Genomic DNA, 22,687 nt, shown 5'->3' on the forward strand with positions numbered 1-22,687 from the left:
GCAAACTGATCAGAGCAAAATAGTTGTGTGGAGTAAACATTAAAAAAAGTATTAATACAAAATTGTAGTTACTTTTGCATAGTGAAGAGTAAGAAAAATCTAAAATATCCTCATTTCTACATTAAACTGCAAAGAATAAAGTCATTTGCAACAAATGTAAAAACTAATTTTATACCATTTATTGCTATTTACAGTTCTGACAAACATTTATTTAATAGGTTGCTTAATGCTACACACAGCAGTGAAATTATTCATGGAATAAAATGTATTTACAGACTGCATGTGTATCATCACTTAACAGCTCCTTTTACAGTGCAGCAACAGTAGTGGTAACCATAGAGATGGAGGGAAACCTGCTCGGAAACACCTCACTAGGAACTCATCTTTAATCTTTCTTAAATAATTTCTTTGTTCGTTGATATACATTTTTTTTTTAAAACTGAAAAGCAGCAGAAAAATAAGAGTCGTGAGAAAGTAATGTAAAATTTCCCATGTGAATCAGTGCGTTGCAAAAGTATTGAACCTCCTTGGAATTTCTAACATCTGCTAACCTTATGGTATTTTACTGGGATTATAAGTGGTAGACAAACCCAACATCGTTGATGTTTTTGAAATGGAAGGAAATTTACACATGCTTTATTAACAACAAAAAAAAGTGTTTTGCATTTTATTTTCCACCCACTTTTTAAATTCAATCAGCTACCTTCAAATTTCACCTAATTAGCAAATAGAGTCCACCTTTGTGTGTAATTTCATCTCGGTATAAACTCAGCTGAAGGCCTCTGATAGAGATAATTAGTGAAAAAGCATTAAGGAAAACAGCGGTCAAGAATAAAGGTAGCTATTTAAAACATAAACGATATCTGGCTTTGGTTTATCCCCTAAAATTTAAGTGAAATAAGTTACACTGCGTGGTTGTGACATAAAAACATTTTTTACTCTTAACGGGTGTGAATACTTTTGCAAGGCACTCTTTAGTTTACCTTTGTACTTCATGGCAAAATACATTTTTGAACTGCTTTCCCAAAACAATCATTTCAATGTTTTGAACTTTAACCTCTCTAATAATTTTCTCCACACTCTTGTTCAAATAAATAAATGTCTTGGTTATTCATCGATGTGATGCATTTGCCCTTAATTACCACAAGGTGGCATGCAAATCCCCCATACAGGAATACATACAGTGCAGCAGCTTGAGAAAAAAAAAAGTTTTTCTAAAAAAACATAATAATAATTTTTTTAAAAAGAGTTCCAAAGTGTGATTGCGTAATCTCAATTTAAAAAAGCGTGCCCTAACACAAGCAGCGCCAACAATAAATAGACAGGAGATCAGCGGCCCGTCGACCGAGGCTCAGTGCAAAACAGTGTAAACGTTGGTCCCACACGGCGGAGGCTCTGGTGGCGCTGGCAGAGTCTTTTCACTTCTCTCTGAGAAGGTACAACACCACGGCCTTCAGGTAATGTCCGAACGCAAAGGCAGCGGACACCAGCCAGTGGGAGTACAGGGTGGGGCCGGTGTTCACCACGCACTTCGTGATGTCCGCCTGCAGGGAGACAGAGATCTTTAAGAGACGTTTTGGAGGAGGACGTGGACAGAGGCAGGCGGCACAGACGGGATTCACATCAAACGTCAGCGAGGAGGATCAGCCAGCTCTGTCGGGATGAAAATAATTTAGAACTTTACATGGCATAACGGACAGGACACTGACTTGAAGCAAAATCGTCAGCTCTGGCTGGTCACAATGCTTTGGAAAACTTTTCACCCAACATTCGAACCATAAACTTCAGTTTGTATACTGGAAATTTGCATGTTAGACAACATGACAAGCTTTTCCATGTCATGTCCTTCCACCCCCCCAAAGAGCATTAACCTCTGACCCAACTTGCAATACCTACATGCAGTGCTAAAAATCAATGCAAACAAGAAACATCCAGGGTTTTTTTTAAAATAAATTATTCAATAATACATTCACTTAGCATAAATGCTGCCTCATACTGTCTGATTTTAGATGCCTGAGTTCTGTGGCGAAAAATGGTATTATCAGATAATATCTTATGACTTTACTACCAGAAAATACACCTTTTCATCACAATCCCCTCTTTTTATTATAAGAAGATATGTAATATTTAATATTGACATCAATTTTTAATTTATTCCCACGGTTTTTATGGCTATGGAGCTGATGTACGGTTCCTTTGGTCTTTGTCTTGTCAGAAACTTTTCCATTTCTTGCTGGCTACGCTAGCTGGGGGTGCAAAGCAGCTTGATGACTTTGACAGGCAGCCAATCAGAAAATGAGCATCAGAAATAGAGTTTAGATCTATTATTTTAAATGAGATTTTATGAAAAAGATTGAAGAACAAAACAAAAATCATGATGAAAAACGTAAGATTGAAAAAAAATGACGGGATTCAGGTTGTTTATTATTATTATTGCATTCCGCCCCGCCTCATCTTCCCTCCAACTTATTGAAGCCACCACAGCGCCCCCTGGCGGCCTCCACTTTGAAAAACCGCATTAGACCAAAGCAAAGTAAGGTAATGATGCCGTTTGCTCACTAATGTTCTCTTACAAAACTCTGAAAACGTGTGCCACATCCCTCACTTTTAGCTCTCTTTTTTAATGAATTTTCAGTAATGCTCTTCCTAATGTTGGTCTATCACATACAGTCTTAATGACAAAATGTGGAAAAAGTTAAATGCTTACAACTGCTCTACCAAGGGAGCTTACAGAACTAGTTTGACAGAGAGTGACATACCCCAGGCAGCACGGCGCAGCATCAGCCCTGACACTAAACACGTCTCCCTCCTCAGATCCCCCTCCGCCTGCCCGCCTCTCTGTGGAAAACTTTCTGGGTCTGGTTTGGCGCTCCGCTCAAAAACAGGTCGCTCCCCTCTTTTGAGCTTGTGAGGTCAGAGGCACAATACGGCGCTCATCATTTTGTCACACTCCACTTCTCCTCAAAACACCGCAGGCATGCGAGCCATGGTTCTGAGCAAACAGCCGCCTTTCCAGCAAATGCAGACAGAGGCACGTCGTCGGTCGCTCTTCGCCCGCCGTGTCCAACTCTGTTGCTGGAACACTGAAACGCACTGAAACAAACGGGACTATTCCCTCTACCTTATGTTTATCTAAAGAAGGAACTTCTTGTGAATCCACTTTCCCACGATTCAAGACGTACGATGCAAAAGCTAGGATTTATACTTGCGTCTTTCATTTCCTCTGTAATTTCGTCTGTGTAAAAGTTATCCATAGGTTTTGATCAATCAGCTGCAGATGTTAGCTCATTATCAACGAGAATACCCAGAAGCAGCGGAGCAAAGAGGAGGTTTGCGGCAGAATCAGCGTGAATGGTTCCAGATGGAAACGACATTAAATAAGAACGTAACCAGCGAAACAAAGCTGCTGGTGGTTCAGGACATTCTGGAGATCAGAGTATTAGATCAAATAGAAATTGCTAGCAACAGTGTTGCTAGTGTTTGGGTGGGGGTGCAACTGCAAGCACTTTGAGGTGTAGACTTTTTGGGGAATGGCCTTGTAGCAAAAGAGCAGCAGAGAAACCACTTCTTTCCCAAGAAAGACATGAAAGGACAAACAGTTCTGCACACAGATGGGCAGCAGAAGCCTGGTGCAAAGTTATTTGGTACATAAAAGAAAACAGTCAAAGGAACAGCAAGATCTACAGGATGCAGCCTACATCAGGTTACCCTCCCAATAATGAAGAATGGGATCATAAGTCTTCAGAAAAGAATTTTCTTTCAACATTCCCAGCATATTTTGGTGATGAACCACACATTGTGTCGAGCTTAAAACAATCCAGATTGCCAAAGACCTTAACATTAAGCATTTTGGATGAGGAGACTGGTCTGGCTTCGGACCAGAGCTTGGTCATTTTCAGGTCAGTACAGACTGTAAACACAACATACCTGGCGCCAATACAGCAAGACTCTTTGTTGTAAAAGCTGCTTTTAAATGAGACTCAAAGTTAAACAATGCCAGTGTCTGAGGTGTTAGAAGAAAAAAAAAAGAAAGTCAGAGAAAGTACATAGGTGTATGATGATATTTGAAAGGAAACTATTGGCACATGCTAGATTAAGGCAGAGATCTAAAGGAAAGGAATGAACAGAGCTGTAGTGGTGCTAGCTGTGCTAGTCTAGCTAAATCGCTAATACTGGTTGCTAAACAGTTTACAATGTGAGGTCAGAAAGCATTTAGTCTTTCTTCCATTTTACAATGAGTGTTCTCTCACACATAAAGTGACATTCCCAATGCCTCCCTATAAACGCTAATTAGACATAACATTATGACCACCTGCCTTATAGAATATATCTCCTTCATTTGCTGCTAAAGTATTGACTGAATTAGACTCCTGAAGCCAAATTTGGCCACAAGATGTTGGCTGTAGATCCTTTAGGTCCCGTAAGGTGCAAGTTGGGGCCTCCATGCATGGGATTTGTTTAACCAAAAATAAAAGAATAAATAAAAATCACTGATTTTAAGTTATCTTCTTAGATACTACTCAGTCTGAAAACAACCAAAAGATGCTAAAGTTTCCACTGAGATTCTTACGTCTTCTGCTTCTACAGTCAACTTTAATGGAAAAATATGTTCAGTTTCTGGCTACTGAGTCCCACCAATTCATACAAATCATGATGGAGACACAATCTGTCAGTTCTCCTGATGTTAAGCCTGAACGAATTAATTAATTAACCACTTAATATTTTGAATTCTGGTAAAAGCAGCTCTTTAGGAAAAGAGCTGCTCTTTTTTTTTTTAAACTCAGAAATCAGTGTTGGCAGATCGAAGCTTTACTAAATTGTGATCGGTGCATCTCTCGAAATGGGTGAGTGTCTTCCTTACCCATCCTCCTCTTTTCTTCAACCACGGGGTCAGACTCTTGCGGACAAACTCCCCCATGCAGTCCACGATGGTGTGAACCATGGCCGGATGACCATGGCGCACACAGTCCACTGCCAGGGCTCCCGCCACGGCGTACAAGGAAACCACTTTCCCCCACGTCACTCCTGAGCCGCACACACACATGCCCGCACACACACGCACACACAGACACATGAGTTAGAGCTCAGAGCAAACTGCACTGAACGATCCCTTGAAGGGCCACACTCTAATGTGCAAACATGTTGAGCGATGACGATCATTTAAGGTTGGAAGCCGAAACACAACAGCGTGAGGGTTCTGCCGAGGTTCAGACCCGCAAAAATGGGTCTTTTTCCGATTTTCCCGCTGTGGTACAGAGGCAAAAGCATCCCAACACAGAAATTAATGGCAGCATGCGGACAGAAAGTCTCGCTACATTAGAGAAGCAGATCCTTTTATCAGAGCGGTGTAAATGGCCGCCACGCCATTTACAGTCAAAGCTTCAGACTACTTCTGTGGTGTTTATATATCCAAGACAACCAAAAGGAGCCGCAGCTCTATCCACAGTCTGTCCCTGCCGTCTCTAGAAGCTCCTAAAAGCAGATCGCGTTTCTCTTTATTGGTGGGATCTGGACTTTCTAACACCAGTTGACATCTGGAGAGTTTTGAAGAAACTCTCCGGAGTTGATCATTTTGTTTTTCAAGCTAACCAATGATGAAAGAGGTCCAAGTGAGGCATTACGTCTTATTTAACGTGACGAGTCACATTTATGTTTCATATCTTTTTTTCTTTCCTTTTGCAATACATTTTTTTGTGTGTGTTGCTGACTTTTACTGAAGTGGTTGTTTTCTACACGTCTCTATCGGTTCCTCACATCTTTGTGGGAGAATTTCGACCGGAACTTCCTTTAAACGTTGCTTCAGTTTATTGAGGTTTGTGGGCATTTCTTCCTGCGCAGCTCTCTTAAGTTCTCAGTACAACATTACTGTCATTGTTCATTAGCTGCACTGTGCTGGGGACTATTATCATTCTGCTGGAGGACACAGTTTAGGCCAAGCTTAAGCTAAAAGACAAATGACCTCACATTTGACTCTAGAAACCCTAGAAGGGAATCGTCAACTGAGTTGTTGGAAAGGTGCATAGATCATGTGGCTGCGAGACAAGCTGTCTTGCTCGATAGCTTGTTTTGAGTTGTTTGTAACAAAACTGCGTTATGGTTTTTGCATTGTGGCAAAATATCTTCACACTGATCTCATCTGTCAAAATGGCCTAAGTTACGGTGTTGTGTTCCTTCCAGAAAGAAAAGAACTTCTCTAACATTACTACTGATGTCTTTCCTGCTTGGGATTTTAGCCATTTCTGGGTTTAAAAGGAGTTTGTAAGACACATGATCATTTCTAATCTCGAATGCTAAAAATGTGGATGAGAGCATTCTACACCAGGGGTGTCCAAACCTTTTGCAACACGGGCCAAAAGCATCAACTGAAGAGTACTTGTGTGCTAAAAAAAACAAAACAAAAACACATTTTTTAAAAACTTCATCACAAACGTTTGGAGAATCTGTTTCCTGCCCAACAATAAACATGAAATATGAACAAATAAATGTCTTTTTCTGTAGGAAAGGAAAGTGTATCATTGTACATCCAAAACATCAAAAGGTTTTCACATTTTCCTTGTTGAAAGGAAGTCAGCCAGTTTGCTTCTTTACTTTAGACTGCATTGAAGAAAATTGAACAAGTTAGTCTATTCTCAGCTATAAAAACACGATTCCTATTATAAACAGAAACGGTTTTACTCTGCGTTCTAGTTGTACTTGGAACTGGGAAATTCTGACTGGGAAGTCGGGGAAAAAAAATCAACTGGAACCGAGAGCAACTCTAACTGCCCCCAGCTACGACTTGTAAAATGGACTTCATGTTTCAATATGGCCGCTCCTAGCATCAACAGTAGTAAGCTTTGGTGGCAACATTGTTTATTTTACGAGATGCACATGCAAGACTTGGCAATGTTACATGTAGCGCCTGTAGCTCTAAACTCAACCAATTAAAAGCCGCGTTTGCTTAGTGAAAGTAAAGCTTAAAATGATGTCTGTTAGAGATGCTAACAGTGTTTACGGGCGTCGCCATGTTTACTATAAAACGCTGTTAGCCCCGAGTTCCCACTTCCCACTTAACTGGAACGCAGCTTTACAGAGCAACTACGCGTTGACAAACTCAAAAGAGGAACCGCAGCTTCTCTCCAAGCTTTCCTCGAGCTGGAGCAGCTTCTCTAGCTAGCTCCTCGTGCACTTCAGCATGGCGCTAACCAGCTAAATGCTAACGCTTACAGGTGGCACCATTTCATTTGTTTATTCCATTAATTCCCTTATGAGAATCAGTGAGAGTGAGGCTAAAACTGAAAATGTTTTTTTTAGGGTCAAAACAACGAGGAAGGATGCTTATAGCGGTGCAGATATCTTTGAGTCAAGCTCACAGCAGACAGACAGGAACTAAGAAGGAATGACTTGGCAAGTTTTATGAAGGATTCCCCCCTCACCCCTCCCAGATAAGTCTGTTTTTTTTTTTTAATCTCTGCTAAACAAAGCGCAGCGTGACGTTTGAGACCAAACTCTCGCGGATGAGGCAGTTGCGGTCGTGATCTCCAGCTGCTCAGGACTTCCTCTCGACACAGTGACTCGTCTGAGCCCATTTGCTGCACGTTCGCTGTGCGTTCATGGGAGGACTGGGCCATCGATTATGCACTGAATGGAATTCGATCATCACTTATCCTGACCATTAGAGCATTCTTGAGTAAATGCAGCTAATCTCAAATTGGACCAGACTAACCTGGTCCAGTCCAGATAACCTTTTGCAGCTCATCTCTTTGTTATACTCCCAGAGGAAAAGAAGCCAGCTGAGACCCATGCCTGAGCTTCTTGAGTGGGGTCCAAACTGTCTGTAACAATCACAGTGTCTGATAGCGTTTTACCCTAATATGGGCCGAAGCTTTTCCACTGAAATTCCTTTCCTGGCAGGGGATAAAAGAGAGAGAGAGGGGGGTCGGGGTGGCCAAAATTCCTCTTAATAACAGGGAATCCTGGGTTCAGATGAAAAGTAATGCTCTAACTTTCAAGTGGGTTTTGTTTTGCTCAGTGAAAGTTGTGAATCCGTTTTACAACTACTCAAAAATACACAATAAGAGAAGTAGAAAGAGTTCCCCATTTGCTCGGTATCTTCATTGTGTTTGCCTGAAACTCTGAGCTTCCTCCCTTCCAAAAGGAGCTTCTCTAAATGGAGAAACATCTCTTCACCATTATCGCTTTGACATCCGCCTGCCGGCGAAGTTCAGTGCGTCTTATTGCGATTTTGCGACAAGCGAACCCAAAATGATGTAAAATAGAGAGGTGGAAGTGAAAAAAGATGCATGGTTTGAAAAATGTGGCATGGATCCATATTCAGCCACCCAAAGTGAAAACTTTGTGGAACCAGCTTTGTTCTGTATTCACACCTGAAGATCTGTTATACAGCTCTTATAGCTTAATTAGAATTTTGTTTTTTTAGGGATGCCCCGATTCCAGACTTTGAGCCGATATCAATGTCCGATACCAATACAGCTGTTATGGCCGATAACCAATATGGGCCATAACAGAGGGGGATTGGTAATATCACATTGTCAATCCCCCTCCCCCATAAATACATTCACAAATATAAACACGGTCATTAATATTAAACCAATTCTATTGATCGGACCAATACTGATATGTTTAAAAAAATAACTAAAATCAGCCGATACCGACATGTCATGCATCCCTATTTATTTTTTGCTCATTATCAGCTCATCATCAATATTGAAGTCATACTGCCATTTCTTAATTGAATTTTAGGGTTGGAACTTTAAGTAGGACATCCTAACAAGACGTAATTCTTTGGCTCCACAATTATGCACTACTTTAAGTTGGTCTACTGCATAAAATCCCAGTAAAACTCACTGTGCAGCAAAAGGACGACCCACCTGTTGAGAAGATGTCCGCAGCGACAGCCATGAAGGCGTCGGACACCACGCCCTCCACCGCCACCGTGATGTTCAGCTGCCGGGCCACGTTGCGGTAAACGTTGGGACGGAGGTACTCCAACTCGTCACCTGGTCGGAACAGAGCAATCTGAGTTCAGTCGGTCCATCCTCTCACCGCCTAACACACAGGTAAGGTTGGATTTCACAACATATGTAGATTAGTTTTTTAAAACGTGCACGAAAGCAAAGAAACTACTGGAGCTGAACAGCTAGCATGAGCAAATGCAATGGTGGTCAAGTGGCTTTTGAGATATATATATATATATATATATATATATATATATATATAAATTCTGCAGCATTTGAGTTGCAGCTCTGCTAAAACTTTTCAATCTGCTTTTTGTGGGAATATTTGTGGTTTGTAAAATGAGAAAGGGAAAGTGAAACTATGCTAGCATCTCTCTTCAGCAGTCACATGATAGTAGCTCTATATGTATGAACTCGAAACACACAGTTTAACCCTTAACCGAACAACTTGTCTGACAGCCGGAGGATGGATTTTTTCCTTACTTCTTATTTCTCTTGGTGCTGACTATAGCGATAGCGATAGCATAGGCTGTACTGTAGGTGCTAGCATGATGCTAACTGGAGGAAGTGGGCTCGTTGTAAATCTGCCTCAAGGTCACTTTTAGCAATTGAGGCAGCAAGCTCTAAAAATGATAAAGAACTAACTAATGTCTTTATACATAGATGTAATAAGAAATGCAGGTTTTCACCATTTTGGTTTTGCAATATTTGCATTGAATTTTTACAAAGAGTAACACTAAGAGTACCAGTAGTGGGGTTTTAGATTAGTTTTTTTGGAAATTATGTAGAATCTGTTTGCTTTCTTTTCCACAAATAAGCAGAACAGATTCATCCGCTTTTTACTAAATTTTATGTTTATTTTAAAATCAGAAAAAAAAGGATACAATTTTTGTTGTTAAGGAAGACAGCAAAATTGGGAAAGTTGTGAAGTTGTCTTGTTTCAAAAACATTTACGGCTCCAAAGTTTTATCTGGCTGGCCTGAGAGCAGAAATGTATGGAGCTAAATTGGATCCATAAAGTTTGTTCCAGAGAAAAAAAAAATTGAAACGGATTTCTTTTCTCTTTTTCTCCAGTTTCAAATCTCTTTTTTTCAGTTTTGAAACTTCTTTCAGTTCCAATTTCTTTCCTTTTGAACAAACTTTATGGCCCCAATTTAGCTCCGTAGAAATGACTCTGTCACAGGCCTGTTTGATTTTTATACCAACTCAGCTTGGTATAAAACATAGCCATTGCTGTTTGTCCTGATCCTCTTGGCGAACCGCATCATTTTATTGATGCCAAATTTTCCTGAAATCGATGGGATTTCTTTGCCTCACAGAAAACAAGTAAACACTGTTACAGGAGGAATTTAGCTAAAAACAGGTGAATAAAGCGGAAAAACACATCAGTGATCAGTTGCCCAATCGGTTGTCGCCAGAGGCGTTCTTTAGGAAGCGAGATTTCATCGTGATCAAATACTTTATCACACAAAATGTAGAAGAAACAGAAAAACTAACCACAGCACACTGTTCTGTGGGATAAAAAAAAAAGTAAATGGTTTTGCAAAATGGGGAATTGAAATGTATTCCAGGTAAGTGCAGTTTGTTCAGGGGATTGCAGCAGCAGCCAGACCTGCCCATCCAGTCTACCTGCTTTAAAGGCAGATTCAGGTGAAGGACTGACTAAGACATCCGCGCAGCTGCAGGATGAGCCGCCTGGACCGTCAGTCTGAATGATCAGACGCTCAGGTGAGCGGCAGCCACAGAACATGTGACCGATCCAGGAAGGGCGCCGGGACTCAGCTCGGTTAATTATCGACTTCAAAACGCGGCAAATCAGTGTGGATTTTCTCGCCGTTTATCTGTTCGCCGTATTACTTATCCTGCCGAGAGGCCCGAGGTTACAGATTTCAGGGCGGTACTCATCTCCAACGCAGAAAGGTGAAGATTTTTAAAGGAGGTCGAAGTTTTCTATCAAAATCTGAGGTCAAGTTTCCAGCACTAAACATGATTCACACACACACCCACACACACACACACACGGCTTCAAGTGAATTTCCTATCCTAAAACGGAGATGGAGTCATAACCACAAAACGTAAAGCAATACCTTAACCAGAAACAACCTGGTCTACTGTGTTTTTTTCTGCATTGGGAAATTACTCCTGAGGAGAAAGAATTGCATAATCCCGTTCGTTAAGAGAGAGATTCCCCTGAAGAGGTTTCACTGGAAACTCAAGGAGTTCCTCTGAAATGTGACTCGAACACAACTGGATTCCACTTCACTTTATTCACCAGACCTGCCTACGCCGATGTCGGCTTTTTTTTTTGTTGATGTTTTGAAAAGGGGAACGCAACATGAACGATTAGTATTTAAAAAACAACAACAACATTGTAATCTGCGTTTTGTCTCCATGATCTAACTAATAAAAATGTGGAATACGTTACTGGATGCTCAAAATAACTCATAATTCTCATCTAAATAGACAGACTTTACCGCCACTAACAGAGATCGTACGCTTTAAACATTCCCAATCCAAGAAATAACAGTTGAAAAGACGCAGATTGATTCAGCGTACAGATCTAAGGCAGGAAAAAAAAACAAAACATCACCAGCAACCAAGATGCAGCTTTAATCCACTGGAATATATTCCCATCCAAACCACTCCTGGTGCTGTGTGGCTGAGTTGAGGCTCATCGATCCCCTCCCCCCTTCCCTCTTATTGGACAACAGTCAAGTGAAGTTCCAAAACAATCATTTTTATACAGTTTTTAAAAGATCTTCTTATCCATCTGTGGTCATTTTTAGCTTTTATTAACTTAAACTGGACTTTATTTTTAGAACAATTAGTGTGAATTTAGGGGAATTCATTACAAGTCCCTCGTCTTGTGACTTTTGTCTCTCTGGTCCAAAAGTGTCTGAGGTGAAAACATGTGAGCTCCACCTGGCAACCCAGCAGAGAATAACAAACGATCGGTGTGGAGGGGGAAAGCATTTTTTTTTTTTTTTTTTTTGTTTGTTTTGTTTCTTTGGCAGGTGAGATGAGGTCAGACAGAGGACCAATCGGGGAGCTCGAATGGGCGACCGCCGCTCAGAGCACCCCGAAACGACGCCTCACCTGGTGCAAATGGTGAACACGATTTCACATCAGAAAACTGAATCATATTCTACCTCTGAGCTCCTCCTGTTGCGTTTCAATCAGCGTTTTCTTACGTCGCAACTTCGGAGCAAATCGCCAGCCGCGCGGATTTCTGGAAATATGGCAAAGCAGAAGCTCCTCCAATCGAGTTTGTTCACATAACACAGGCTTAAAATAATTGAGTGTTTGTGCGTTTAGATGTGATTGGTCTATTTGACTTTTTTTTTTCAAAGTCATGTTTTGCGTTGCTACATGATGAATTTTAATATTAATGTTTCGGAAAGAAGCATTTGTAGCTACAGCCTGGTATTCAGTCAGTGGTTAATTTGTGTTGTACATTGTCAAAGTTTTAAAAAATAAATTAACACATGGAGTAAGGAGAATGGCCTCATAACTTTAATGCGGGAGGAGATTTTTTTAGGTAAACACTTGGACAAAAAGACATGAGAGAGCCTCAGACAAATGTAAATGTTCTGTCAGGTAGCATATTTTACATACAAACATAACTTTAACGTGGTTAATATCACTAGCAGTTGTTCATTATTCTTTGAAGACTTTGTAGCTTCTGCTAAATTAAAAACAGCCTATTTGCTAATAAATAGGCAATCCATTATCAAAGAATAAAATCCTTTAGAATTTTTTTTTACTAGTGAGGCACATTTGGCATGATATTTTTATTCTTTCTTATAGTGTGTTGCTGACATGTGAACTTCATAAACATGACAATATACGTTTCTGGAAGGACATGCTATAGGGGTATACAAACATGGGATTCAGCTTTGTTGGCCATCTTTTCTTCTAATCCCTCTTTTCCAGACAACTGAGATTAGAGTTCATCTTTTTCCTCTTGCTTTTTTTTTTTTTTTTAATTTCTCCACACGTCTATTTAAAGTTTTAATATAGTTTTCTTCCAGAGTGAAAGTTTGTTGTGAAAAGTTGTCCTAAGCAACTCGGTGACGTTTTTCTCCCTCTTTTAATCTAATTTTTATAGCACAAATGCAATGTACCATATTAATTCCAGTTCCATCAGTTGGATTTCTGCAGAGGATCCCAGATGGATCCCGACCAAAACTTCTGCAGGAAGCATGACGGACTCACCCAGCCACTGAACCACCAGGGACACCTCCGCCAGCTTTCCTCCGGACGCCGCCACTCCCTGCTCAGGTCTGGACCAGCCGATCCCGGCGCGGTTCAGCCTGGAGTGGATGTAGTCCCTGCACAGCGCTTTAGCCTGGGACACCAGCTCCTTGTCGGTGGGCGACCGGTCGAACACCTCGGCCGCAAACACGGAGGAGCGCCGCAGCATCTCCATGTCCCCGAGCGTCGCAGCAGCCGCCGCCGCCGCTCCCTGCGCGGCTTCAGCAGATCAACGCCCCCCTCTCCCCGCTCTCACCCTCCACCGCACCGCGGATCTCCTGCTGCTATTATCAGATACAGACTTGCGGAGATTATCCTGCAGAACAAACACACGGATTAGGTTGTGGGTTGATAGCCCGGATAAAGCTCAGAGCTACTGTCCCAACCAATCAAAGTTTATAGAGGGGATAAGAAATGATGAAGAGCTGGAAAAAGAAACAGAAAAAATTAACAGCAGGGGAAAAGTTCTGAATTAATCAATGAAGGCGTTCTAAAATTAAAACAAGCTGCACTTACCTAAAAAGAAAAAATATATATAAAATACGGAGTCCAACGGTATTACGCAAAGAATAATGATAAATAAATAAAAATCTTGTAGCAGAGAAGTGAATCTAATAACGGAGCTGTTGTTGTTGTTAAGCTGGAGGAGCTGGAGTCAGTCTGAGCCTTAAAATTAATAAATAAATAAATGCTCCCCTGTTCGCAGACTGACGGGCTTTCCTTCTAAGGGCACTTATTGTGGAGTCCAAAGGCGGAGATAGGCAGCAACTATAAGCCCCGCCCATCGGCACCTCCACACACACACACACCCACGCACACTCTCAGAGAAACTCGTTAATCATTAACAAGCTTTATGACAGGTGGAGGCCACACTGATTGTTAGTTTCCCTCTTGCCTAATAAGAGGTAAAGCTTCTGCTCACCCGATCATGGCCTTTAATGGATTTTCTCCTCCATTTTGTTGCATGGTGGTTTTTCTGAATCCTCCACTGCATGGGTTGCGCGTCAGTCTCGCGTTTGCCGTTTCTGGAGCTCCACCTGGGTCAGTATCATAACAGTTAGCCACTTCATCCCAGTTTTATTGGATTTCACATGCAGCGGTGTGGCCATCTTCACTGACCTAATTATCCATCGCTGCTTAGATTTAGCTGGCTAACGATTTCTGGCTTAAGGAATGCAGCAAGCCTTATAATCTTAACTGTTCAATTCAAGCCCCTAAGTTTGAGTAAAAAAAATTAATACATAATTCAAGCAACCAAAGGCGTCACAAACAAATGTGCACATCTTGAAGTCGTCCCATTGAACAAGACCCAGCTAATGAGGTTTCGTGCCTCCTCCTTGTTTGAAAGGAAAACACGCTCCAGTCTGGCTGCGATTACATCCACACCCACTTCACGCCACAGCAGAAACCTGTTGGAGCAGATCTCCCAGGCTGCACTGGTGCTTCTGGGGTTGGAAAGCCACTTCCTCCCGCTGGCCGCTGTCAGGACATGCCAGAGGAATGCCCTGCTTTGTTTATGAGTGGCTGACATCAGATGCCCTGACAATCCCGTAGAGGCAAAGTTCAGCCGTAACTGGAAGATTATTCACAGAAGAATATTTTACAGCGGACACAGCAGTGAAGGGTCTCTCTCTAAAAAAAAGAGAAAAAAAAAGGGTACACGCCCCTGCTTCTATGTAATAAAATGAGACCACGATGAATCATCTCAAAACCTTACCCAGCATACATTATGACATTCAGCTTGCAACTGACAAACAAGCAACTACAGGAAGGAACTGCAATCTTTTAGCGTGAACGTTGTGGAACTGTACACACAGACCAGGCTTGTCCTTGCAGGCGCTTGTGGACTTGTGTTAATCCTGATGCTAATGCTAGCAGAAAAGTTAGGAGTCAAAGGGATTCAACTTATCCGTCAGGTTCCACAGTGTTGTACTGAATACAGGCCATGCCATTAGCAAAGGTAGTCACCGAAGTTAAGCTTGATATTTCTCCAAAAAAATATGAAGAGGTGATGCTGAAACGTCTTCAAGATGCTGAGAGCATCACTGACGGAGCTGCAAGAGAATCCAACAGGTTGTGTTCTGCATGTGGCGAACTCAGTTCAGAAATACTCTGTTCCAATGGTAAATTAAACGTTCATGGTTTTCCTGTAATGATGAGTTGTTTCTCCACCATTACCACATTCAGCCGTGCAGTCACGAGATTGATTGACAGCACCAAGACCCTCCTCCAGGCTCTGATTGGTTGTTTTTGACTAGGTGCGGTGCATTTCTTTAGAAACGGCTCAGGGAGGAGGTGGAGCAGTTCAGAGATTATCTGTCTCATAACATACAGACACAACATGGTAATTGTTTTAGCAAATATGTAAGAAAGCATATTTCTTAAATAAAAGTTACATACTGCAGCTTTAAGACAAAAACCAAAGAAGAAAAAAACAACTCAAGAATCAGTCAGATTCAGTTTTATTTGTTATGTTTTCGGTGGAATAACATGAAGTCTACACGAGGGCATTCAGAAACACCGCTGACGACAATAAATAGGTGAGACACGCTGTTGGTTACCTGGGCAACAGGTTCATACACATGCAGAAATGACTAGCGGGCAGGAGATGGCCTCCGTCACATTCTTCTGAGGCCCCAGAGGTGGAGGTGTAAGAGTACATGGATAGTACCTCCCCTCCTCACACACGCACAAACACCCCCCCACACACACTCACACACACTCACCCACACACAGAGGGGATAAAGATTCCAGTCTTCACAGAAAATATATAAACCATACAATACCATTATTTCTCTTACCAAACTAAATCAGCTGTTCAGTCAGTCCTACCTCCTTTAAATCAACTCGTTTATCTAAAACAGCTTGATAGGAGCTCAACATGTTCTTCAGCTTCATTAGAGGGAAAACCTTCACACTTAGATAACCCTGCACAGTATGCTGCGGAGATGTTATCCCTATGTAAACTAAAACAGGATAGATTTCATTAGTCGATAGCTGAGAGAGAAATATAGCACCCAATTGACAATAATGCAGCTTATATGGGGGCGTAAAGCAGAACATCTACCCTGTAAACAACTGAAACTCTGTTATTCTGTTAATTAACAGACACATTTAACCCATCATCCTATTTCCAGCAATATTAGCTGCACAGTCCGAGTCAGCAGAGCAGCAACCTCCAAACCTCTCGTCCCCGACGACAAACTGTTCGACATGACTTTGACTTTCTGCTCGCCCTGAAACAACGCAGAGCACATCCTAGCTGTACCTTCATGTCCCACATGCCGTGCTTCATCCGCCTCCCAAACATGTACCAAGTAAAGTCGTCATGCATGATGACCTTTCAAAAGCGGAAAACGTAAGCCCTTTGAAATGTGGCTGGTCCCATAAAACTGGATTTACCTTCAGTTTGTGTTTAAAAAAAATCAAACTGGGTACTACACATGCAAAAAAAGTCACAAAAATAGATAATAATGTACACATCTCCCTTTCATTTTATCCCTTATGCTGAGATGTTTGTTATTATTTATATACCTAATACGAAAACAAAAATGCACACATATTAGAAAGAAGCTGAAAACATAAACACGCAATCTGGCAATATCTTTCAGTCTCCAGTTGTTATTCTTCAAAAACTGAACTTAGAAATAATTATGTGATTTTTTCCCCAGAGGCCCAGCCTCAGGATGCATAATGCTTCATTTAGCTTCCATTGATCTCCACAGCACCACCTTTAGGTATGAGCAGGCTCATCCGGCCCGTGGTGCTCGCCGCGCTCTTGATTACCTCCATCCATCTGAAAAACAAAACAAAACAAAAAAAAAAGGAACACAGACATATTTTATTTATACTGCTACTGAAGTTGGGAAAACTTGCAAAAGTAAACAGTGCAAAAGTATTCACATCCTGTTTTCACATTTATGGGGTTTCTGAAGGTTTCAACGACTCAAATTTAAGACTTTTAAAGACCATTATGAATGAAATTTAAGCAATTTTGCACAACAAAAAAGTAGTGGCAAGATTTCTTTTGCACAGAATGCACCTAGCATTGTACAGGTTTGTTATGGCAAAGACTAATGTCATCCAGCCAATTGCTGATAAATTAACTTACCCATGATAGTTGCTAAAAAGTTAGCTATGTAACTAGCAAGGGTTTATTAGCAGCTATATGGAGGTGGCCTCAACTGCCTGAAGTGACAGAATGTAACAAAGCTGTCTCCATGTGACTCAACCTTTTACTGATAGAAAAGTTTAACGAGAAAAATAAACTATAACATTAAATAGTCCACAACAAAATTTAAGACCAGTGATTAATGTATTTAAGGCCAACTCCCATGTTTTCTAATTAACTTAAGATATTGTAAGGCCATTATGACTGGAATTTAAAACCTTTTTCATGACAGAAATGTTCAAAGGAAAACTGCATATTTTAAATAGTAGCGCCAAATATTTGGGCATATAATGAATGAATGAATTTAAGACATCTTAAGGCCTTAATTTTAGATGCATGGATTGAAGACTTTTTGAGGATATGCAGATACCCCAGTTTAACTGGGATTTCTCCCCCAGATGTTTTCTTAGGCTTCTTTGTTTTGATTTATGCCATAAAATACTAGCAGAAGGCATTACTGTTGTGGTGGTAACTGTAAATACATCTGATGTAAGCGAAAAGAACCAGGCGACGAACCTCTCAAAGGTGTACTCGCTCTCAGCTCTGAAGAAGTAAACGTGCGACTTGAACTGCAGCTTGAAGACGTACTCCTTGTGAATGCTGTCCGACTCGTCGGGGGTGCTGACCGTGTAGCCGAGCAGCGGCAGGCTGGCCAGGGGGAAGTCGTCCTGCGGCAAAGATAAAAGCAGTTTTTCTTGTTTGTCTGTTTTCATGTTCCCGGAGCAGCACATGGAGAATCGGTGGACGTTCCGGCCCACCTGGTGGGTCTTGTAGAAGAACAAGCAGAAGTTGGTGAAGACGACCCAGAGTTTCTGCCAGCCGTTGCTGTTCTTAAACTTCCTCAGCAGGTAGCCTGACAGCTGGTTCTAACACACAGAGAAACAGAAGGATGTTCAGACGCTGACAGATGGATTTATGGTTTAAAATACATGTATAGATCTATGTCACTTAGGGTTATGAAAGGGTTTTACTGCATGCTGTGATTTTTAAATGAAGAAAGGATTTAGGAACACGAGTCGCCATGGTGAAGTTTGCTTCATGCACATGAAAAACTACAGAGCTTAGCCTTGTTTTTAAATCTCTAATGAGTTGGCTTGGAAAAAATCTTTTATTTTCTGGAGAATAAACTTGAATTCACATAAACTGAATGGTTTCATTTTATAATCCACTTGTAAAATCAGGAATTTAGCTATTCAAAATGTGCTAAAATAGAATAAAGGAGATCTGTAAACATTTATGTACATTTAACATTTATTTACAAAATTTTCATAATCCAGTCTCCAGAGTTTTAAGATGCAAAACCTACAGCTCCCTCCACCATAAACATATAAACTCCCTTAATAAAGATTTGTATAAAACAATATAATTTAACAGTTGCTATGGAGACCTGGTGAGCTCCAATTTGCCAACTTCTGGGGCGTTTTAATTATTGCTCTGACTGTAGATATTGGCATATCCAGGTGATTAGCTGTTTTAAGACATTTACTGATTTATGCAAATCTGCTCTATTAGAATGATACAGTATGTGCTCTTGTTTGTCCCATTTTGAGTGATAAAGAAAAAAAGACCATGTAATCCATTTGACCGGGCCAAATAGATTACAAATTAAAAGCTTCCAAACACAGATCAACCTAAACCAGTGAAGCAAACATTACAAAACATCTCTTTGTTTCATTTAATTTATTGGGATTTTCAGCAGTACCTATTTTGTAAAAGAAAATAGAAATAAAATTGAATAATTGGTTTTCTACATTTTTGTCTTTACTGCAGTAAAAAAATAAGTAATATTTTTTCAGAGTTATTCTAAGATTAATCTTTGGTAGATGTGGCATAACTAAATACATTTTAAAAAATCATTATTTATTTTTATTTTAATTGACTTAACACTTTTTGGTACCAATAGAATTTTTTTCAAATGAAAGGTTTTCCCTATTACTACTCAGAGTTTGCAGGTTGTTCTTTTCTAATTTCCTTTCCATTTTACAGTTGATTTCATGTGATTTTTTGAAAGGTTACTGTCCTATTAAAGCTCCTGGTTCTGGTACCTGATTCATGCGCAGGTAATCAGTGAGAGACAGGTTCTGATTTCTGTACCAGCAAACATGCGTGATGGTGTTTGGTCTTTGTCCCTGACCGAGGAGATAGCGAGGAGGGAGCTCTGGCGACACGGCCGGAGAGCCGAAGACTGGAAGTGTGAGAGAGAGAAAGAGAAGAAAGGGTGCAGAGAAAAGGTTTAGTGTGTTAGTTATGATAAGGAAGTCGGGAGGAAATGTGAGTCGGGGAAAGTCCAGATCTGTGGAGTGAAAACTTGTCAGACGATGTTTTCTGGCATGCACGCTAATGAAGGGGAGCAGAAGATGACACATCTGTTAGGATAGAGGGAGGAACCAGGAAGACAGGGCGGGAAAGAGGGAGCGCAAAAAAAACAATTAAAATGCTTTAAAGAAAAGATCAAAGACTCAGATCCAGACGGAAGACACTGCTCTTTCCACAGGTCCAGTGAGGAAGTGTGTGTGAAACGGTGTGTGTTTTAGTGTGTCTGCGTTCCAGGAGGAGGGGTACCTCCACGGCCAGGCTGTGATCAGACATAGACACACTGGTGTTGCGGTGCCAGCACACATGCATGGTTGTGTTGGCACGGTGATGCGTCTGCTTGTCGAGGGAAGTGTGGGAGGAGTTCATGTCGTCCTCCGACTCCTGCTCCAGAGAAACCTCATCAGATGATCCTGAAGAGGAAGGAGGGGAGGAGGAGGGAAGGATAGCAGGAAGTTGTGTGGAGGAGAGGGGGATTTACTTCTGACTTACTTGCTTTTTAATTTTGATTTAATAAACGGACAAAAAAAAACCCCTATCCAAAAGAGACAAGAGGCTTTTAGGTGGGGACGTGGAGGCGGTGAGGTTGTTGGGAAGCCTTACTGTTGGAGTGATCGTTGAGGCCGGTACTGAGGAAGACGCCAGATTTCTCCTGAGACTTCTTAGCCAGGTCGATGGCCATGTTCAGATCCTCGATCCATTTCCCCATCTCCACCTTAGAGCTGATATCACAAACGAAAAACAAACATCATGTGATGGCTATTCGGCAAAAAAAAAAAAAAAGTCCGGGTCAGAGTGTAGAAGAAAGAAAATAAATCAGCTTTTAGTGATGTGCACAAATGCTGACGAGTAAGAAAACTGGATTAACTGAACCATCATGAGTAAAGAGATTAATTCACCAGCGGAGTAGTTGTCTTTAATTGTTTCTTGGGTTCCTGCCAACTTCCTTGTTCCTTGTTGTTAATATCATCCAACAAATAAACTAATCGGCATGTCTTCACTGGAAAAAGAACAGCACTGGAGCACAGACTGAGCATTCAAACAGTTCTGATTTCTGTCTGCTTCAGGTCTTGTGAAAGTTTGAGCTACTTTTAATACTAAAAAAAAAATTTTGTACTAATATCACATAGCAAATTAATAACAGCAACAAGAACAGGGTTGTATGGAATCACATTTCTGAACTTTAGTTTGAGCTTAAGCAAAAATTTTACTGATCTAACTTCCTGCTTTTAAACCGGTCTTATTTTAATAAATTAAGGCCTTATGCTGAGGGGACTTTTGAAGTTGTTTTTTTTTAATTTTTTTTTTACAAGATTCAGGAGAAAATTTAGCAAAGTTAAAGTTTCCTTCCAACGTATTTTCAAATTGAATTAGTTCTCAGGCTCTTATTGGCTCACCTGGCCGCCACCACGATGGTCCTCTGAGCAGAGTAAATGGTGAAGCAGTGCGGCACTGACCATTCGTTCTCACTTTCCTCCACCTGTGGGAGAACATTCACAAAGAAGCAAAAGTTCAATTGATTAAGGAGTGACTACCTTCCATTATTGTGAGGGATTTAGCAGGAGTGAAAACAGGATGGGGGGAAACAAGACAAAAAGTCTGATAGTAACATGGAGCAGCAGAATCCATCATCAGGATGTAATGTTTGTGAATTAAGTTTTTTTGTTGGGTTACCTTTTTTTATTATACTTCAATTAAAATCATAAGAAGAAGCACAAAATACACATAACTTTTGTTTTTATTTCTATACAAACTAAAACACCGATCATTAAAACGTTGCAGTGGTTTAGAAACTGTTCATTCATGTGTTCATGTGATTGAACTGACATATCTTAGCATTATCTATTTCCCCATCGTTTTATGAGTTGACGTAACTATTTGTGTATTTACTTTCCAAATAAACCCATAAAAGTAGTAAACAGGTAATAAGCAATGATGTCATTTCAAACAGATAAAAGGATCAATAAAGTGACTAAATAAAATACAAAAATCTAAACCGCCCAGGTTACAGATGTATATAAATACAAAAACAGGAAGGTAAGGATCACTGCCATGTTCTAATTAGCAATCCCCACACAATGGAAATTTTACTTGTTTTAAAGGGGCAGTAAAATGTATTTTCCAGGCACATAGTGCCGTTTTATAGCACAATTGTGTAACTATGTTGCCTTCATAATTATAAAAATGCCAATTACATCAAATATGACTATAAATAAATTATGCTTTATAATTTAGCACATTGAAATTGGACCTCTGTCTCTTAAAAAAAACAAAAAAAAAAACTCTTGCTATTCTTAAACCCTGCCTTGAGGAAGTCATCACAACATGGCTCCTCTATTAACAGTTTAACAACATTTTTACCAGTGTTGCTCTGAGAAATAGCTCATATAATGAAATCAGCAGACACACAGTTCCTCCGGGTGTTTGCTAATTGTTGCTGGATAGTCTGAAGGAGCTCAGTAGGGGAGTCGTGTGGGAGGGCTGCTCTGTGAGGCAGAAACTCAGCTAAAAAACTGCGGTGCCTTCCTCACCCAGGCATTTTGCACAGCTGAATGGTTGCTGTTACGACTGGCTCAAGGTCATAACAGATACGGGAGACCATGCAGTGGTTAAGGTGCAGAAAATGAACATTTATTAACAAAAACTACAATGGATTGTGAAAGTCAGTGCAGGGGGCGAAATGCAAATGCTTGGATGTGTTGTATGAGTGCATATGAAAGTGTTGGGGTCAAAAACAAAGACAAACGCAAATGTGCATGAGGAGGGGAGCTGAGGCCTGACAGCAGAGCAACACAAGCGACAAGAGGCAGAGTGGACGCCGAAGGCGACCCTAAAGGTGGAGACGGCCAGGTTTAAATATTCTGTGCTCCAAATGAACAGATCAGCAGCACCTGTAGAGGGGAGGAGCACAAAGGCAGACAACAAAAACACCTGCAGCCCAGCCCATAAGGCCCAGGGCTGTTACAGTTGTCATGGGAGATTAAAGGATTTC

The 22,687-nt window shown here is 40.8% G+C and overlaps 2 protein-coding genes across 6 annotated transcripts in view; both read right to left on the reverse strand.

Moving 5' to 3' along the window:
* Positions 1-157: 157 nt before the first annotated feature.
* Positions 158-14,003, reverse strand: boka (BCL2 family apoptosis regulator BOK a). Of its 4 annotated transcripts, none has more exons than XM_032572849.1 (5): positions 13,728-13,974; positions 13,173-13,527; positions 8,871-8,999; positions 4,862-5,025; positions 158-1,544 (listed from the first exon to the last, which is right to left on the reverse strand). In XM_032572849.1, the coding sequence occupies exons 2-5, from the start codon at positions 13,384-13,386 to the stop codon at positions 1,419-1,421; spliced, it is 633 nt and encodes a 210-aa protein (XP_032428740.1). In that variant the 5' UTR covers positions 13,387-13,527; positions 13,728-13,974; the 3' UTR covers positions 158-1,418. The 4 variants fall into 4 exon arrangements, with proteins under 4 accessions (XP_032428740.1, XP_032428741.1, XP_032428743.1 ...); XM_032572852.1 differs by lacking the exon at positions 158-1,544 and adding an exon at positions 1,545-1,653 and having other exon boundaries at positions 13,728-13,993; XM_032572851.1 differs by lacking the exon at positions 158-1,544 and adding an exon at positions 1,947-4,732 and having other exon boundaries at positions 4,763-5,025; positions 13,728-14,003.
* Positions 14,004-15,656: 1,653 nt separating this feature from the next.
* The window catches only part of farp2 (FERM, RhoGEF and pleckstrin domain protein 2), a 39,251-nt gene continuing 32,220 nt past the window's right edge, over positions 15,657-22,687 (reverse strand). For both annotated transcript variants that reach the window (XM_032571660.1, XM_032571659.1), the window contains exons 22-27: positions 21,093-21,175; positions 20,299-20,417; positions 19,945-20,108; positions 18,141-18,248; positions 17,899-18,050; positions 15,657-17,007 (exon numbers count right to left, since the gene is read on the reverse strand). In XM_032571660.1, the coding sequence (XP_032427551.1) occupies positions 16,914-17,007; positions 17,899-18,050; positions 18,141-18,248; positions 19,945-20,108; positions 20,299-20,417; positions 21,093-21,175 (720 nt within the window). In that variant the 3' untranslated portion in view covers positions 15,657-16,913. The remainder of the gene's footprint in view (positions 17,008-17,898; positions 18,051-18,140; positions 18,249-19,944; positions 20,109-20,298; positions 20,418-21,092; positions 21,176-22,687) is intronic.

Source organism: Xiphophorus hellerii, chromosome 9, assembly GCF_003331165.1.
Source record: "Xiphophorus hellerii strain 12219 chromosome 9, Xiphophorus_hellerii-4.1, whole genome shotgun sequence".
In the NCBI taxonomy this organism is placed as follows: domain Eukaryota; kingdom Metazoa; phylum Chordata; class Actinopteri; order Cyprinodontiformes; family Poeciliidae; genus Xiphophorus; species Xiphophorus hellerii.

What these genes read in the sequence shown, in the direction of transcription:
- boka (XM_032572849.1), bottom strand. Translation starts at nt 13,386, where the DNA reads ATGGAGATGCTGCGGCGCTCCTCCGTGTTTGCGGCCGAGGTGTTCGAC. An exon ending in TGCGGACATCTTCTCAACAG is followed by an intron (nt 5,026 to 8,870) that starts GTGGGTCGTCCT and finishes TGTGCGGCTCAG; the next exon opens with GAGTGACGTGGGGGAAAGTG. An exon ending in TGAAGAAAAGAGGAGGATGG is followed by an intron (nt 1,545 to 4,861) that starts GTAAGGAAGACA and finishes GTCTCCCTGCAG; the next exon opens with GCGGACATCACGAAGTGCGT.